General features: G+C 48.2%; 1 protein-coding gene across 12 annotated transcripts in view; it reads right to left on the reverse strand.

The window, feature by feature from the left end:
* The window catches only part of LOC112258094 (transcription factor 7-like 2), a 72,198-nt gene extending 52,885 nt beyond the window's left edge, over positions 1–19,313 (reverse strand). For 4 of the 12 annotated variants that reach the window (XM_042327021.1, XM_042327025.1, XM_042327027.1 and 1 more), the window contains exons 1-3: positions 18,873–19,310; positions 18,649–18,718; positions 17,723–17,826 (exon numbers count right to left, since the gene is read on the reverse strand). In XM_042327021.1, coding sequence (XP_042182955.1) covers positions 17,723–17,826; positions 18,649–18,718; positions 18,873–19,055 — 357 coding nt within the window. In that variant the 5' untranslated portion in view covers positions 19,056–19,310. Of the gene's footprint in view, positions 1–17,722; positions 17,827–18,648; positions 18,719–18,872 lie in introns of all 12 variants that reach the window. The other 8 variants (XM_042327020.1, XM_042327022.1, XM_042327023.1 and 5 more) reach the window with 5 other exon arrangements.
* Between the last annotated feature and the right edge of the window lie 526 nt (positions 19,314–19,839).

The raw sequence follows: 19,839 nt of genomic DNA on the forward strand, positions 1-19,839 counted from the left end.
GCTGGGCTGTACAGGGCTGGACTGTGTATGGCTGGGCTGTGCAGGGCTGTGTAGGGCTGGGCTGTGCAGGGCTGTGTCAGGCTGGGCTGTGTATGGCTGGGCTTTGTCGGGCTGGACTGTGTATGGCTGGGATGTGCAGGACTGGATTGTGGACTGGAGGGCTGGGCTGTGCAGGGCTGGGCTGTGTAGGGCTGGGCAGTGCAGGGCTGTGTAGGGCTGTGACTGACTGTGTATGGCTGGGCTGTGCAGGACTGGACTGTGTAGGGCTGGGCTGTGTGCGTAGGGCTGGGCTGTGCAGGGCTGGGCTGTGTATGGCTGGGCTGTGGACTGTGTAGGGGGCTGGAGGACTGTGTAGGGCTGGACTGTGCAGGACTGGACTGTGTAGGGCTGGGCTGTGCAGGGCTCCTGGGCTGTGTAGGGCTGGACTGTGTAGGGCTGGGCTGTGTAGGGCTGGACTGTGTAGGGATGGACTCCTTAGGGCTGGACTCCTTAGGGCTGGACTGTGTAGGGCTAAACTGTGTCGGGCTAGACTCCTTAGGGCTGTGCTGTGTAGAGCTGGGCTGTGTAGGGCTGGACTGTGTAGGGCTAGACTGGAATGTGTAGGGCTGTGCTGTGTAGGGCTGGGCTGTGTGTAGGGCTAGACTCCTTAGGCTGGACTGTGTAGGGCTGGACTGTGTAGGGCTGGGCTCTGTAGGTCTGGACTTTGCAGGGTTGGACTTTGTAGGTCTGGACTGTGTAGGGCTGGGCTGTGTAGGTCTGGGCTGTGTAGGTCTGGACTGTGTAGGGCTGTAGGGCTGGGCTGTGTAGGTCTAGACTGTGTAGGGCTGGGCTGTGCAGGGCTGGACTGTGACTGGGCTGTGCAGGGCTGGACTGTGTAGGGCTGGACTGTGCAGGGCTGGACTGTGCAGGACTGGACTGTGCTGGGCTGTGCAGGGCTGGACTATGGACAGGGCTGGACTCTCCAGGGCTGTAATTTGCAGGGCTGGACTGTGTAGGGTTGGACTGTGTAGGGCTGGGCTGTGTCTGGGCTGGACTGTGTAGGGCTGGGACTGTGTAGGGCTGGGCTGTGTAGGGCTGGCTGGACTGTGTAGGGCTGGACTGTGTAGGGCTGGACTGTGTAGGTCTGGACTGTGCAGGGCTGGACTGTGGTCTGGAGGGGGCTGGACTGTGCAGGGCTGGACTGTGTGTAGGGGGCTGTGGGTCTGACTGTGTAGGGCTGGGCTGTGTGGAGGGGGCTGGACTGTGTAGGGCTGGACTGTGCAGGGCTGGACTGGGCTGGGCTGTGTAGGGCTGGACTGTGTAGGGCTGCAGGGCTGGACTGTGTAGGTCTGGACTGTGTAGGGCTGGACTGTGCAGGGCTGGACTGTGCAGGGCTGGACTGTGTAGGGCTGGGCTGTGTGGAGGGCTGGACTGTGTAGGGATGGACTCCTTAGGGCTGGACTGTGTAGGGCTGGGGGCTGTGTGTAAGACTGTACTGTGTAGGGCTGTGCTGTGTAGAGCTGGACTGTGCAGGACTGGACTGTGTAGCGCTGGGCTGTGCAGGGCTGGACTGTGCAGGGCTGGACTGTGTAGGGCTGGACTGTGCAGGGCTGGACTGTGCAGGGCTGGACTGTGCAGGGCTGGACTATGTACTTTGGGGCTGGACTGTGTAGGGCTGTACTGTGTAGGGCTGGACTGTGTAGGGCTGGACTGTGTAGGGCTGGGCTGTGTCGGGCTGGGCTGGACTGTGTAGGGCTGGACTGTGCAGGGCTGGACTGTGTAGGGGGGCTGGACTGTGTAGGGCTGGACTGTGCTGGAGGGCTGGACTGTGCAGGGCTGGACTGTGCAGGGCTGGACTGTGTAGGTCTGGACTGTGTAGGTCTGGACTGTGCAGGGCTGGACTGTGTAGGTCTGGACTGTGCAGTGCTGGACTGTGTAGGGCTGGACTGTGTAGGTCTGGACTATGCAGGGCTGGACTGTGTAGGGCTGGACTCCTTAGGGCTGGACTGTGTAGGGCTGGGCTGTGTAAGACTGTACTGTGTAGGGCGGTGCTGTGTAGAGCTGGACTGTGCAGGACTGGACTGTGTAGCGCTGGGCTGTGCAGGGCTGGACTGTGCAGGGCTGGACTGTGTAGGTCTGGACTGTGCAGGGCTGGACTGTGCAGCGCTGGGCTGTGCAGGGCTGGACTATACAGGGCTGGACTCTCCAGGGCTGTAATTTGCAGGGCTGGACTGTGTAGGGCTGGACTGTATAGGGCTGGACTGTATAGGGCTGGGCTGTGTAGGGCTGGACTGTGTAGGGCTGGGCTGTGTATGGACTATGCAGGTCTGGACTGTGTAGGTCTGGAATGTGTAGGTCTGGACTGTGCAGGGCTGGACTGTGCAGGGCTGGACTGTGTAGGTCTGGACTGTGTAGGGCTGGACTGTGTAGGTCTGGACTGTGTAGGTCTGGACTATGCAGGGCTGGACTGTGCAGGGCTGGACTGTGTAGGGCTGGACTGTGTAGGTCTGGACTATGCAGGGCTGGACTGTGTATGTCTGGACTGTATAGGGCTGGGGTGTGTAGGTCTGGACTATGCAGGGCTGGACTGTGTAGGCTGGGCTGGGCTGTGCCGGGCTGGACTGTGCAGGGCTTGACTGTGTAGGTCTGGACTGTGCAGGGCTGGACTGTGCAGCGCTGGGCTGTGCAGGGCTGGACTATACAGGGCTGGACTCTCCAGGGCTGTAATTTGCAGGGCTGGACTGTGTAGGGCTGGACTGTGTAGGGCTGGGCTGTGTAGGGCTGGACTGTGCAGGGCTGGACTGGGGGCTGGGCTGTGGCTGGACTATGCAGGGCTGGACTGTGTAGGGCTGGACTGTGTAGGGCTGTCTGGACTGTGCAGGTCTGGACTGCAGGGCTGGACTGGGCTGTAGGGGCTGGACTGTGTAGGGCTGGACTGTGTAGGGCTGGGCTGTGTAGGGCTGGACTGTGTAGGGCTGGACTGTGTCGGGCTGGGCTGTGTAGAACTGGACTATGCAGGGCTGGACTGTGTAGGGCTGGACTGTGTAGGTCTGGACTGTGTAGGTCTGGACTATGCAGGGCTGGACTGTGTAGGTCTGAACTGTGCAGGGCTGGACTGACTGTGTATAGGGCTGGGCTGTGTAGGGTTGGACTATGACTGTATGAGCTGGGGTCTGGGCTGTGGACTGTGCAGGGCTGGACTATGGAGGGCTGGACTGTGTAGGGCTAGAATGTGCAGCTGGGCTGTAGGTCTGGACTGTGCAGGGCTGGACTGTGCAGGGCTGGAATGTGCAGCGCTGGACTTTTTAGGTCTGGGCTGTGCAGGGCTGGACTGTGTAGGTCTGGACTGTGCAGGGCTGGTCTGTGCAGGGCTGTACTGTGTATCGCTGGACTGTGCAGGCCTGGACTATATAGGGCTGTAATTTGTAGGGCTGGACTGTGTAGGGCTGGACTGTGTAGGGTTGGGCTGTGTAGGGCTGGGTTGGACTGTGTAGGGCTGAACTGTGTAGGTCTGGACTGTGTAGGGCTGGACTCCTTTGGGCTGGGCTGTGTAGGGCTGGACTGTGTAGCGCTTGGCTGTGTAGGGCTTGGCTGTGTAGGGCTGGACTGTGTAGGGCTGGGCTGTGTAGGGCTGGATGGACTGTGTAGGGCTGGACTGTGCAGGGCTGGACTGTGTAGGTCTGGACTGTGCAGGTCTGGACTGTGTAGGTCTGGACTGTGCAGGTCTGGACTGTGCAGGTCTGGACTGTACAGGTCTGGACTGTGCAGGGCTGGACTGTGTAGCGCTGGGCTGTGTAGGGCTTGGGGCTGTGTAGGGCTGGACTGTGGGCTGGACTGGGGGCTGGACTGTGTAGGGCTGGATGGACTGTGTAGGGCTGGACTGTGCAGGGCTGGACTGTGTAGGTCTGGACTGTGCAGGTCTGGACTGTGCAGGTCTGGACTGTACAGGTCTGGACTGTGCAGGGCTGGACTATGCAGGGCTGGACTGTGTAGGTCTGAACTGTGCAGGGCTGGACTGTGTACGTTTGGACTGTATAGGGCTGGGCTGTGTAGGTCTGGACTATGCAGGGCTGGACTGTGTAGCGCTGAGCTGTGCAGGTCTGGACTGTGTAGGGCTGGACTGTGCAGGGCTGGACTGTGCAGGGCTGGACTGTGCAGGGCTAGAATGTGCAGCGCTGGGCTGTGCAGGGCTAGACTTTTTAGGTCTGGGCTGTGCAGGGCTGGACTGTGCAGGGCTGGAATGTGCAGCGCTGGACTGTTAGGTCTGGGCTGTGCAGGGCTGGTCTGGACTGTGCAGGGCTGGTCTGTGCACTGTACTGTGTATCGCTGGACTGTGCAGGCCTGGACTATATAGGGCTGTAATTTGTAGGGCTGGACTGTGTAGGGCTGGACTGTGTAGGGTTGGGCTGTGTAGAGCTGGGTTGGACCGTGTAGGGCTGAACTGTGTAGGTCTGGACTGTGTAGGGCTGGACTCCTTTGGGCTGGGCTGTGTAGGGCTGGACTGTGTAGCGCTTGGCTGTGTAGGGCTTGGCTGTGTAGGGCTGGACTGTGTAGGGCTGGGCTGTGTATAGGCCTGTCGGATAGTTAGTTAGGGAGTGTCTGACAAGGAAGTTTTGCTGAGGCCCTGCCTTAACTGATTAAGGCATCGAGGCGTTCATTGTTGGCGCTGTTCCTTGAATGCTGCCTGCCGTGGATGGCTGTGAAATGGTTAAGGTGCTGCGAAGGTGCCTCTGACTGTTTGAAGTCGTTTGCGGTGAGGTATACCAGGTGCATACGCGGTTACCTGCTTCTCAATGTTTACTTCTAACTCCCTTCCGCTATCACTGTGTTCTCTCTCTCTCTCTCTCTCTCTCTCTCCCCTTCTATAAATCAGATAAGTTAATGAGAGAGAGGAGAAAGAGGCTTGTTTTACACGGTCCCTACCTATCCTACCCCTCTCACTGTCTATGTTGCATGTTTCCCCGCATACATGAATATACGTTCACGCACACACACGCACACACTAACACAAAGAGGAGGCAAGGTGTCTAACCACACTACACATCACCATCAATGTATTCACACAAGCTCTTCGACTTGGCCTTGATATACAGGATGCATGTCAGAAACCCAGCCACCGCAATGCCTATGCACATACTCATGCACACATGCACGCCCACACACACACACATGCACGCACACACAAACACACACACACACCAAAATGAACGTACACCCACAAACACACACACACGCATACATACACACACACGCCCACACACACCCAAATGAACACACACACACACACATCCACCCACCCACCCACCCACCCACCCACCCAAATGAACACATGCACACACACATATACCACATGTGAACACAAGCACACACACTTTCATGCTATGAAACCTGCACATGAACTAGGTCTCACAGCCTAACAGTGAACCAAAACGTTTCTTAACTCAGACTGCAACAAGCCTAGGTGTGACAGAGGTGGGTGGGAGAGACTTCAAACAGGCGTCATCACTTCTGAGGCAGAAAGGGTCTCCCTCTGTATCCACAGCACACAGCGTGTATCCCAATTGGCACCCTATTCCCTACACAATGCGCCACTTTTGACCAGAACCTCTGGTCAAAAGTGGCGCTCTGTGTAGGGAATAGGGTGCCAATTGGGATGCGTCCCTTCTGTATCCACTACACAGTTTCAACCTCCCTTTAAGCTCAGGCACTAAAAGCACAGCTCCGCGGCACAGAGCGCTGCGGTTCCAGCTGAAATGGGGGGAGCGTTTACGTTAATAACTTTCATGTCCACCATTAAAAATCTTGATGCTATTTTTTGAAGCAAGATTTTCTTTTTTTTCCATTCTCCTACCCGCCACAGCTTGTTTGATATCTACAAAGACCTTGCTCTCTATCCCAAAAGCAAAGCCCTATTTTAAGACGTGAAATGGTTTCCAGTTGGCTCCAGACGATCATAGGGGGAAAACCACAGAGAGAACCACATTCCATAACATTTGAAAGGCAGCGAGCAGCTTGGCGGAACTGGGATGCCTCTTGTTTAACTTGTGGAGTTCTGAGGAGCAACAGAGGCTCGGGCTCTTGAGATGAAATGGCTTTTACATCGTCACTCACAACGCTGGGGTACAGCGTCGGTAATTACCACCACACCCGCCTACTCACTCACTCGTGTTATTATTTGTCTGTTATTTCAACTTTTCTCTCTCTGAGGGGCCCGTAAGTAAGCATTTCACTGTTAGTCTACTATGTGGGTCTTTCTATGTACTAGGGCAACAGTGAAGATTTCCTACACTGTCATTGATAATAATCTACAATTTTTGTTTATGTCGTTACATTATGATATAAGGGGGACCATAGCTAAATTCAATAGAATTCGCATGTTGATTTGGTGTAGAGATCAGCCCTGAATCCCTATGAGTGGGGCGGACCAGACCAATTTATTGGATGCTTATGACAGCTCCCAGAATGCTCTTGACTTCTGCGGAGGCCGCATCCAAGGAAATACTGTACGGGCCAATGCAGATGTCGGATTGACCATGCAGCGCCTTTTATGAGGACATCTGTTGGCTTCAACTTGGCTTTCCATACGAATCATTCCATTAAAAAAAGAACCCGTTTTTTTCTTTTGGACACTTTCTCATTATAAAAACAGCGATGGTGAGATTCAAATGGTGAGATGAATGCTGCCGCTATTCACAGCTTTATTATGTGACCCCGTGTCGGCCACATAGGCAGAAGAATCTCCATGCATCCAAACTATTTAGTCTTCACATGTTTTAGAATGTAATTTGAATAGCAATGTACTGGCAAGGCCCCCCCAAAAATGTTTTTCTTAAAGTGGTAATGGCCTACTTTTTTTGTTGACACTTTTTGCATGCATTTTGTTTTTGGGGGGGTATAAGGCCCTATATGTACAATTATATAAATTATACAATTGTATAACATTGACATCCTTGAAAATGACAATGCAGTGCTTGAAAAGGTCCCTGAAAGACCTTGAATTTGACTTGCCAATGTCTTTATGAACCATGCTTAAAGGATGCATAGTCCTCGGCCTATGCTGTTGTGTAGGTGGAGCTATGGGCCAATTTGCATATATTCACATTATTTATGGGGCCATGTGTGCTTTCCCATCTAAGAAAAATAAAAGAGTAGAAATGAACTTGGTTACGTAATTTATCTCTTTATTTCTCTCTCTCTTTCTCTTTCACACACCTGCTTTTTTTTACAGCTATGTGTGTTTGGGGAGCCCTCCCTGCCTGTAGTAGGCAGTGTGTCATTATCTCAGGGCCTCTTTCTCAGGGATGAGTACACACACGAGGAATCGGCTCTGACAAAACATATCAGCTTACTTTTCAGGGAATGTCTGAGACCGAGACCTACGGGAATGATACAGCTCAACGCTTCAAACAAACCACCGTCTAACAATCCAGCCAGTCACTAATTTCATAGTCTTCATTGCCGAACTACACATTGTTTCAGAAACACTGTGATGACAAAAAAAAACGGTTTGAAATGAACATGGTAATGGATATCAGATCGTTAGAGAAGAAAATGTTAGGGGGCATTGCTCTTAATGTTGAACAAAGACTGGCTGAGTTCCCCTTTGGAGTCAATGATGGAAAAATAAACAAACAAATGAATTCCATCCATGAAGAACAACAAGACTCCATGTTGTGATTGGAGTTGGAAAATGGGCAAAATGTTCTGCCTGTCTGTCTGCACGGGAGTGGAATCTTTTACTCTTTCTCTCTCTTTGGGATTTTGTTCCATAAGATTTACAGGGCAGTCACATGCTCTTCCAAACACGAAAACGTTTATAATTCAATGAAAATGAATCTAAAATACCTTTCAAATAAAGTTATTTTAATGTTGGTAAGTATGGGGCCGACTGTCCCCAGCCTGCTCTCGACCAGAACCCACACATAGCCAAGCACAAACATATGGCCTTATGGCTTTAGTACAATGGCGCCAGAGGAGATGGCTGCCGTTTTATGGTCTCCCAACCAATTGTGCTATGTGTGTGTTTTTTCGCATTATGTGTAACTTATTTTGTATATAAATGTTTCTGCCACCGTCTCTTATGACCGAAAAGAGCTTCTAGATATCAGGACATGGATTATTCACCTCATACTGGAAGAATATTTTTTTTCTTCCCTTTAACGAGTCGGACACGAAGGATTTACTTCAGACACCCGACAAGGCCCACATCCCCGTGATTGGCATGAGAAAGAGAGGGAGTAATCGAGGAGCCTTGTAAGGATCCGATGGCGAGTGGGTAATCTGCCTCTTCCATCAGTACTCTTAGCCAACGTACAATCATTGGATAATAAAATAGACAAACTACGATCACGAATATCCTACCAACGGGACATTAAAAACTGTAATATCTTATGTTTCACCGAGTCGTGGCTGAACGACGACATGAATAACATGTTTTACGCTGCATCGGCAAGATAGAACAGCCGCCTCAGGTAAGAAAAGGGGTGGCGGTCTGTATATATTTGTAAACAACAGCTGGTGCACGAAATCTAATAGTCTAGAGGTTTTGCTCGCCTGAGGTAGAGTATCTCATGATAAGCTGTAGACCACACTATTTATTAAGAGAGTTTTCATCTATATTCTTCGTAGCTGTCTATTTACCACCGCACTCAATGAGCTGTATACGGCCATAAGCAAACAGGAAAACGCTCATCCAGAGGCGGTGCTCCTAGTGGCCGGGGACATTAAAGCAGGGAAACATAAATCCGTTTTACCTAATTTCTACCAGCATGTTAAATGTGCAACCAGAGGAAAAAAACTCTAGACCACCTTTACTTCACACACAGAGATGCATACAAAGCTCTCCCTCGCCCTCCATTTGGCAAATCTGACCATAATTATATCCTTCTGATTCCTGTTTACAAGCAAAAACTGAAGCAGGAAGCACCAGTGACTTGGTCAATAAAGAAATGGTCAGATGAAGCAGATGTTAAACTACAGGACTGGACTATGTTCCGGGATTCTTCTGATGGCATTGAGGAGTACACCACATCAGTCATTGGCTTCATCAATAAGTGCAATGATGACGTCGTCCCCACAGTGACTGTACGTACATACCCCAACCAGAAGCCATGGATTACAGGCAACATCCACACTGAGCTAAAAGGTAGCGGGACTCTAACCCGGAAGCTTACAAGAAATCGCGCTATGCCTTCCGACGAACCATCAAACAGGCAAAGCATCAAAACAGGACTAAGATTGAATCGTACTACACCGGCTCCGACGCTCATCGGATGTGGCAGGGCTTGCAAGCTATTACAGACTACAAAGGGAAGCATAGCCGTGAGCTGACCAGTGACACGAGCCTATCAGAAGAGCTAAATTACTCCTATGCTCGGTTCAAGGCAAAAAACACTGAAGCATGCATGAGAGCATCAGCTGTTCCAGACGACTGTGTGATCACGCTCTCTGCAGCCTATGTGAGTAAGACCTTTAAACAGATCAACATTCACAAGGCTCCAGGGCCTGATGGATTACCAGGACATGTACTCCGAGCATGCGCTGACCAACTGGCAAGTGTCTACACTGACATTTTCAACCTGTCCCTGACTGAGTCTGTAATACCTACATGTTTCAAGCAAACTACCATAGTTTCTGTGCCCAAGAACACTAAGGTAACCTGCCTAAATGACTACCGACCGAGACAGCCTATAGGGAGGAGATCAGAGACCCGGCCGTGTGGTGCCACGATAACAACCTCTCCCTCAATGTGATCAAGACAAAGGAGATGATTGTGGACTACAGAAAACAGAGGACAGAGCACGCCCCCATTCTCATCGACGGGGCTGTAATGGAGCAGGTTGAGAGCTTCAAGTTCCTTGGTGTCCACATCACCAACAAACTATCATGGTCCAAACACACCAAGACAGTCGTGAAGAGGGCAAGACAAAGCCTATTCCCCCACAGGAGACTGAAAACATTTGGCATGGGTCCTCAGATCCTCAAAACGTTCTACAGCTGCACCATCCGAGAGCATCCTGACTCGTCTCATCACTGCCCGGCCTCAGACCACAAGGCACTACAGAGGGTAGTGCGTACGGCCCAGTACATCACTGGGGCCAAGCTTCCTGCCATCCAGGACCTCTATACCAGGCGGTGTCACAGGAAGTCCCGAAAAATTGTCAAGGACTTCAGCCACCCTTGTCATAGACTGTTCTCTCTGCTACCGCACAGCAAGCGGTACCTGAGCGCCAAGTCTAGGTCCAAAAGGCTTCTTATTAACAGCTTCTAGCCCCAAGCCATAAGACTCCTGAACAGCTAATCAAATGGCTACCCAGACTATTTGCATTGTCCCCCTCCCCTCTTTTACGCTGCTGCTACTTTTATTATTACAACGTTTATTATCTACGCATAGTCACTTTAACTCGACCTACATGTACATATTACCGGTGTCCCCGCACATTGACTCTGTATCGGTACCCCCTGTATATAGCCTCGCTACTGTTATTTTACTGCTGCTCTTTAATTATTTGTTATGTTTATTTTTTATTTTTTAGTTATCTATTTTTTTATTAATACTTATTTTTCTTATGACTGCATTGTTGGTTAAAAGGGCTTGTAAGTAAGCATTTCACTGTAAGGTCTACTACACCTGTTGTATTCAGCGCATGTGACAAATAAAACGTGATTAGAGTTGATCTGATTCGATGCTACTAATACATACTCTAACATGCCTATTCTTTCTTTGATGGCGAGGCTGAACCCAAGAAATCCACCACAGATTCCACTTCCCACCTCCCCTTCAACACAATACAGTTCAACATGTAACTTTGAAAGTAGACCATTCCATTTCTCAACTTCCAATGCCAGTGCAGCTACCCAGCGCAGCTCTGAGACAAGGTGTGTGTCCCAAACGCCCACCCTGTTCCCTATATAGCCCATTTGGGATGCAGCAAAGGGCTTGGGCTGAACCTCCCTCTGCTGGGGTCAAGCCACGGCCCACCAGCACTGCCCAGCTCCCCTTCCTCCACCCATCCACCAGGCCGGGCCCCGCACCCTAAGTGAGACGGTGCCCAGCCCCAGACCCGGTGGAGCCACCCCAGCCACATGGGGCAGGCACACATGGGTGCGATCACAGTGACCTAATCCTACCCCATCTGATAGCCATCTACCAGCAGCTCCACCCACAGCCTCACACACCCACCACCACCGCTCAGCTCTGGTCTGGTTCTCTCCTGCTGCTGCTGCTGTGTGGTTCTGCCGCTATGCTCCGCCACGGCTGGGCCTGTCCCAGCAGGGGACGCACGTCACATGACCACAGCAGAAGTGGGCAGAACAACCTGTGACAGAGGGCTGAGTTCCTGTGTGGCCTCTTGAAAGGCACCAAAACAGCTTGCAATAATTTACAGTGATTCATAATCATGTGACAGAATTAATTTATGTAATATATGCATTTCTTGTCACTTGTTATAACTACAACAATTTAGAATAAGATAGGCCCTACACCCAAACACATAATTGTAATACTGTGAAGGACGTCCATGACACACAATTTTATAACACGCCTCATCCACATTGGGTAGAAGCAACAACACACTATTGCGTGTGTGTCCATCACAGCTCAACCCACTACGACTTCCTTCCCGACCTATTCAGACGAAACATCGAGCAGCATTCAGTTACATGCTTCACTGTGTGATGCTATGAACCTTCTGTGAAATGACAGGGATTAGGGCAATAGTAATAACGGACACAGTTTTCATGTGACGGGGGGGGGGATTCCACCCAAGCAGGCCCCGCACAAAACAAAGCACATCAAGATGAAAGCTCCCACCCTTCTCTGAGCACACATGGTAGTTTGGATGCAAGACAGAAGACTCAGAAGCGCAAACGGGTCGTAAAGTTCCTTACAGAGCCAGATAAAAGAGAGAGCACATGGCAACGTGTCATCTAGGGCCATGCAGAAACCATTCAGCCACCCATCTATAAAATGCCTGTCAACAAGAGAGAAGGGGACTGGCCACCCCTCAGAGCCAGGTTCCTCTCTAGGTTTCTTCTTAGGTTCCTGCCTTTCTAGGGAGTTTTTCCTAGCCACTGTGATTTTACATCTGCATTGCTTGATCTTTGGGGTTTTAGGCTGGGTTTCTGCACTGCTGATGTGAAAAGGGCTTTATAAATAAATGTGATTGATTGAGAGAAGACAAGAAACCCCACAATAACAACTCTCTCTCTCTCTCTCTCTCTCAAACAGGCTTTGTGAACAGACACTACCCATCACCCAACACACTGGTATTTCATAGTTGGAAAAATAGAAGACTGATTTCCTATCTTAACCCAGGCCCAGATGCTGTAGATGAGATGACATCACAGTGGACGGGCCAAAAACAACGGCTTCATTCACAATGGAGGCCTCAGTCATTCGTGTTCTACTAGCTAGCGCCCAGGAAAACAATGGTAACCTGCCTGAACTTCACACCACCGGAGGGTTGACCTCCTCCACCCCTCCCTCCATGGCCTAGCTTCCCACCACCACCCCCACCTAGGCACCACCCTCCTCCATCTCCCCCTGGCCCTCCACCAGTGGTGGGACACGCTGCTGAGTTCTCACCCCCAGCCTGACAAATACCAATTGGCCAGGGACACAGACACAACAGGGTGAAAATGAGACAGCTGTGGCCCAGGAAGGCAGGCCATTAAAACGGAGACAATCGGCCAAGTGGCCCAGGAGACTGTCACTCACTCTACCCAGGTTACAGTGTCCCTAGCCTGGACACCGCAGCTCCATAGAGTCCCAGACCCGAACCGTCTCCTCCCTATCTAGCTATCTACCTTAATTGTTATATCTCCAGTCCCCTATAGCACAGAGCTCGGGCCAACTCAAAGGCATGTTTTGTTCTGCCACCTTCATCTTCTTTCCTCTTGCTTTTCCTCCCCGGCAATCCCTCTTTTTCAGAAACATCATCCTGAAACATCAAAGTGATACCACCCTCTGACATCAAGAATCAAAAGTTATGGTTATATAAGCCGGGGGATTTTTCTCTCTCTCTTTTGATGAAAAAGTACAGGCTGTGTGTATATACTTAAAATATGATTCATCTGGGGAAGGTGATGCTGTATGAAAGTGCCATGTAACGGCACTATGAAGTACAGTAACACGAAATGATACAAAACCAGCTTCCCATATGTCACATGACCATTAACCTTCGAGCGACCTATCAGACACCCTTGTCATTTACTTTCAGGTAGGTCAACAGGAAGCAATATGAACCTGTCTACAACTACAGTGTCCTAGTAACACGGGGTACCTCAGCCCCGGATCGGAATTTGGAAAAGTCAACGATTCGATAATTATACATCAAAGGTGCACAAAGCAGGTTACCGCATGTTCCCGAGGCCTATATTTAGTCCTGCTTGCAAGGTGGAGACTAGGAAGGAAGCCGTTCTATTTAAACCCCCCTGTGCTGTGCCGGCCTGTGTGATAATCATCCTCCTGAGCATCTGGGCTGTCAACAACAGCAATTGAGCCTCCGTTTGGTTTGCTCCCGTCAGCCAGTGAGTCACCTGGGTGCAACATCTCTTCACCCCCCCCCCACAAACACCCCAACTGTAAAGACCTCGCAGACAAATACAAACAGGGACCCAAAGAAGGACCGAGCGGCGAGCAGCTCGTGGTCGGAAGCCTCTAGTAGACTAAAGAGGAGGGTTTATTAGAGACGCTCACTTCCAATGGAGACTCTCTCAGATTCGTGAGTAGCACTCTTGTAAAGAAAAGCGGCGGAGTTATAAAACATGTTAGTCATTGAAACTGTGATTTTGAGTCAAAGACTATGAAAGAGCAGCAGATGCTGGAACATCCACCTTTCAGGAGAGCTCTTTAATGAACTCAAAATTGGGGTGGGGAGGAACAAGGAAATAAGTGCATTAATAATTACAGCTATAAACGCCTCAGGGGATTCAACAGGTTCCTTATATTTTCTAAATGTTTCCGCCTCTTAAAATAGGCTTGTACACATTTTCTCTTGAGGCTTCTTTATAGCCAACCACTTCAAAGAGCTGAGGATGAGGGCCCCTTATCATCATTTGTATTTAAATCTGCAGCCTCTCTGTCATTTCCTGCTGTCCTAAACATTCTCTGACTGACACGGCTTTCTCTGAATGTTCTACTGCGGTCCATACATCTATTGGAGCCGCATTGTCGGTTATGGGCTTGTAAGGAAGCATTTCACGGTAAGGTCTACACTTGCTGTATTCGGCGCATGTGACAAATAAAGTTAGATTTGATTTGATTTTCATTCGGCTACTCTGCCAGACCGCCACCATCATCCTTGTTCATTTCAATAATCTCATGCTTATAATGTTAAATTACATAATAAGGAGCCGTTTTGGGGCAGTCAAACATTTCCAAGGAGTTTTTTCGCACGCACACACGCACACTCACGCACACGCGCAAGAGGGCCGGGAAAAGCTGCTTTTCTTTAGCGGAGCATAATCCAGCACCACAGTTTCTTATCGTTGTCAGTCAGAGGCACAGAGCCCCAGCCCATGGGCTTGTATGCAGGGATTACAGGGCCTAAATCAGTGTTCTGCTATTGTTTACCTAGGGACTAGGGGCTAGTTGAACAAGCCAGTGTAAACAGCACTTCACAATGCCAGACAAGGATGTGTGATCTGGGGACGTGCGATCCTGGGCTTTGCTTGTAATGAATCCCTTGATCTGGGGAAGGACTAACACTTAAGGCACAGATAGTTCAGCACAGAAGCAATGCAGAGGCACACCCACAGACAGAAAGAGGGAGAGATACGGAGAGGGAGGGCTGAACTGGTAAAGTTTTTTTTTTTTTTTTAAGATTGTATCCTGTTTCCTGTATGACGACACTCAAAAAGTTGACTGACGGAATTTAAGCGGAACACCAAAAAGCTCAGTTAAGAGTATTTGTGAAAATTCACTTTAAAATATTTTAAACAACGAGCTGGCCTTTTAATAATGTTCACTTGCTCAAGATTCATTACATTGAAGAAACCATGTGAACACGTCCGCGATGATCTGTTCGTTACGTTCTAATTGAACAGGGGTAAGTGGGATATGATTTACAGCCACCCCAGTCTGTCCGCTAGACATGTTAGCGCCTGTGATCCACACGGTGAACCACATCTTCCACATCACAGGCTCTCTGGGCTCTGATGATTGTCCTGACATTCTAGCCCTCCATGAGCACAGCCCACCGCAAACATCCTCCACCCGGGGCCTCACCACCCGCTGGGATGCAAGGCCATCAGAGAGAAGAGGGAGAGAAAGGGAGGAGATAGAGAGGGAGAGGAAAGAGGAGGGGAGATAAAGAGGAGAGTGACACGGGGAGTAAAGAGGAAAGAGGATAGAGAGCAGAAGGAGAAGAGGAGAGGGAATGAAGAAGAGGGGAGAGAAAACAAGTGTATTTGTGGAAGCGAGACAGAAGGTAAGGAAGAGAAGGAGAGGGGTGATCGCAAAGGAGATTCGAAGAGCGAGACGATGGGCTGAGAGAGACGGATGGGGAGATGAGGAGGAGTGCATTGTGGCGAGGATACCTCGGAGAGGGAGAGAGGGAGGAGAGACATAGACAGATCAGGAGGAGTGTATTCTGGTGGCTCTCATTTAGAACCCTTCCTCCGCAGGGGTTTGGCTCCTTCAAACGACCCTCTTCTACTGATCCCCTCAAATGAAACAATGTCTTCTGGTAATCCACAGCATTACACACACCCTGACCCTTCTCGCGTCACCGCTACACACTCAGGAGGAGGCTTTGTTCACAGAAAAGCTAGGGAAATCTAGTGAAGCATCTGGGATTGTCTCAAATCGCCTTCTTTTGACACTGTATCTGGAAGGACAACTGACATCTACATTAATGTTACAGCCAGAACATAATTCCCTGGCATGTCCCATGAAACAACGCTGTAATAATTGTATTAGGACCCGTTCGGCTTAGAATGAACACGCTTTCCATCCTTGTGTTTTCTTTTCAGACATTGTAAAATGATTTCCGTAAAGAGAATAGATTTTTGTGAATTTCTTTTGAACAGTTCATAACATTAATTCTAAAACAATAAGGGGTGCGATTCAACTGTCTGGGGTGAAGAATCAGCTAATTAGACAATCTGTTTCGTGAGGCATTTCAACTAATTGAAGAAATGTACATATTTTGTAACAAAATGGATTCAAATTCTCCTTTCAATAGTCGAATACTAGTCTTATAATAGTCTTATATATTTTAACAAAATGAATTGTTACCCTGTGGATAGACTAGAGTTTTAACAAGGTCATTTGACATGCCTAAACAAAAGTTCAACAGACAAGAATAAATGGGAAAAAAAGAGAATATTTCTTTCATAGTTTCCCGTGAGGAAAATTCACAAATTGCTACCAAAACAAATAACAAAGATAGGCATCAACCAAGTCAAAAAAACGACAAAATGAACCCAGCTAAAACAATGAGGTGATAGAGCGCCTGAGCTGAGATAGAAGCAGAGTGCCTGCCTCTGGGTGAGGCGAGGTGAAGACAGGCATCACCTTGTTCAACGTAAACATCAGAACTGGTAGGCCAAACAGAAGGGGATTCACAGCCCTGTTTCCCCTCACGCCCCACTGCCATGTCCCATGCAATAATCACCATCTACACCATCCTCCCTTCCTTTTGAAGTGGCAGGTAGATAGATAGAAGTGGCAGTTAGATAGATCTGCAGCTACAGTACTGCTATTGCTGCTGGGTAATTACAAGGGAAGCAACAAGTGAGCATTGTGTGGAGCCGTGGAGACACATACACACACAAGGAAGAAAGTGCCCTTTATTCCCAAAACAATCTTTAGAACCTATGTGCTTTGCACTGCGGGGCATTTAAGGATAAAACGGGGGAATTGATTTATAAGAAGAAAGAGGTAGCGACACATTCGCTTCTGGGCGTAACACTGAAAATAATTCAGAGTATTGTGTTTACTTTGTAATGACAGCTTTAGAACGTCTCAATAAAATGTGTTCATTATTTTTATAAATGTCTGATGCATTTTAGAGGCATATAAAGCCACTACGTGGGGCCTAACAAATGGAAGACTGTTTTTGGTCTGTATACAATTAGGTGTCTCACACACACACACAGACACAAAACACACACTTGATACTTTTTGGTCATTTGAGTGGCAACATGACTAGGCCTCATATCCAAACCCGTTTAAACTTGAGCTTCTGATTGTGCGAGCGTTTCTTTTAGAACCCTTGGAGTGTTGATGAAAGTAACGTTATGAGCCGAAAAGAAGAACGAAAAGTATGCTTAAAACAAATAAAAAAAGAAACGCCATGCCTAATATGAGCGTTTTTGTTCTTCTGTTTTCGCAGATTTAACAGAATGTTCTTCACCTCATCAAAGATGCATAGTTCCCTTTAATGTTATAAGATACGAATACACAGAAAACATATAAAAGTGTGCGCAAAATAAGCTTTGTTTTCTGATCTACTGATTCAGGCCATACTCAAACTTGCATGAGGGTGCGGATGTATACTTCATATCAGAGTAATACCATGGCAGTACAGAAATCAAAATCTACTGGAGTACACGTGGCTTTGAATCCCTTTTTTTCCAGACTTTCTCATTCCCTTATAGTTTGTTGCCCTCGCAATTTGACTTTCAGGTATAGACGTTTAACTGATCGTGCACCTGACCTGGAATAACAATCCATAATAATGAAACAGAGTGATGAACTCGACATTGTGATGTGGAAGGTAACGTGATGTGGACTTACAGATGGGGACATGGATCCGTTGGGGATGTATGGGTCAGGCAGCATGAGAAACGGGTACCCCGGATACGCTGTTTTGTACATTCCTCCATCTTGATGTTTGGAAACTGTGGAGTGAGACCAACAACAACAAAAAAATGTGAGATAACATGTTTTCTCATGTTCACTTACCTTCCGAATGACTTTCATTTTTGTTGTTGTTGCCTACTGTAGTTAAAATTGGTATAATAAGCTAAAGTATTTTCAACAAATAATGACCGAGAGTTCTTTGACAGATTCTAGGTTACAGACTTGTTTATACTACTGTCACATATTTGTGTGACAAAGTGACAGCCCTAATCTTGCATCACAAAAACAGACAAACCACCATCCCTTGTTGTTGTTGTTGTTCGTCACACACCACAGTGGGCTAACCACTGATCTCTCAAGTCTTGACTGTTGATGCTAACAAAATGTGTGATGCATCTTTACAGGCTGTCCAAAAAGAAGGTAATTGATCCACAGAATATTTTTTTCAACTCCCTTTTAGGTAATTGCATGAGTGGACACATCTTGGTGATTTATCACATTCAAACATTTCTACTGAACTAGAGCTCCTTATAAACGTTAAATATCGTTTAACTTACCTGCCCTGAGGTTCACAGCACAGCCCAAAAAATGTATTTGTGTTTTTGACAGAATTGGCAAGAAATAAACCTAACGTAAAGCTTATGGCTACATTATGCTTTTGGTTTTAGTTAGGTCTTTCAGAATGAAGTTACTTGAAACATTATTAACATGTCATAACCCATGTAGCCCAGGGAATTAATGCATGGTCACACAATATTGTCAGAAATCCCAGGGAACGTATTTCACTCACTGCGATGCAATTTGGCTACTTCAGCTGCTGTCTGGAAACATGCGAGTTTGTTATTAACGTTAGTTCTTACCGCCGTCGAGATGCTCCCGGTGTTTCTCTTGATAACCTCTGTGTTCGTTTTGCTGTCCCCGTCTGACCGCCTGAAAGTGTCCAAAGCAATGACAGTAGACATAGATTAGTAACCTGAGAATAACTTTGAACAGGCCAGGCGACAAAAGTTTCATACCAAGACCCCTTAAACAACCGCTTTCAACCTTACCAACAGCGCATAAGAACTATCTCTCTTGTACCTACCGCTGCGTTCGGACTTTGATTCGTCTCGGATTCATTCACCAGAGACGACTTGAGGTCAGCTAAGTCCCTTTCTGTGAAAGCGTTTTCTTGAATTTTCTCATCTTGATCGCCTTCATCCTTAAAGGATATCATTTCATCGTTCGCTCCGAGATCATCTCCTCCGCCGCTGCTGAGCTGAGGCATGTTGCTTTGAAAATAACAAAATATTGTCCTAGCCTAATCAGCGGTGCGCTCCTTATAGAAAAAAAAACCCCGAAACTTTCTATTAACCTAAACCTCCCAAGTTTGTTGCACTCAGATACGGCCAAAGTATAAAACTCAACAAAAGTTGCTCTGCTGTGGAGCGGCCCTGCACGTTGAATGTAATGCAGCCAGGCAGCAACAAATAGTGCATTTGAGCTCAAGACAAGGCGAGGACTCCCAACATCAAAGAGCGCCGACCGGTGATTGACAGATTCAATGACTTGTTGGGGGTTGTACAATTGTTTCCGCAGAGGGTACAGTTCTTAAAGAGACATCACCTAAGAACCTGCTGGGCATTAGCCCATTCATGACGTTTTAACACCTCATCATGGATAGAGTTACTTGTTTTTAACAAAGGGGACACTTTGTAATCTTTCAGATTATTGTGCATTGATGGATATTTCCCACAACGTTATCTAATGTGTAACATTGTTATAGCATTGTTATATATATTTTTTATTTTATTTTTTTATTTCACCTTTATTTAACCAGGTAGGCAAGTCGAGAACAAGTTCTCATTTACAATTGCGACCTGGCATATAAACACACACACACACACACACACACACACACACACACACACACACACACACACACACACACACACACACACACACACACACACACACACACACACACACAGAGAGAGAGAGATCGAGGATGTAGAGTGTAAAACTTGATTCCTTCATATACAGTGTGCATTTAGATACAACACCTAAAATCA

The sequence above is a fragment of the Oncorhynchus tshawytscha genome, linkage group LG09 (genome assembly GCF_018296145.1).
Source record: "Oncorhynchus tshawytscha isolate Ot180627B linkage group LG09, Otsh_v2.0, whole genome shotgun sequence".
Lineage (NCBI taxonomy): Eukaryota > Metazoa > Chordata > Actinopteri > Salmoniformes > Salmonidae > Oncorhynchus > Oncorhynchus tshawytscha.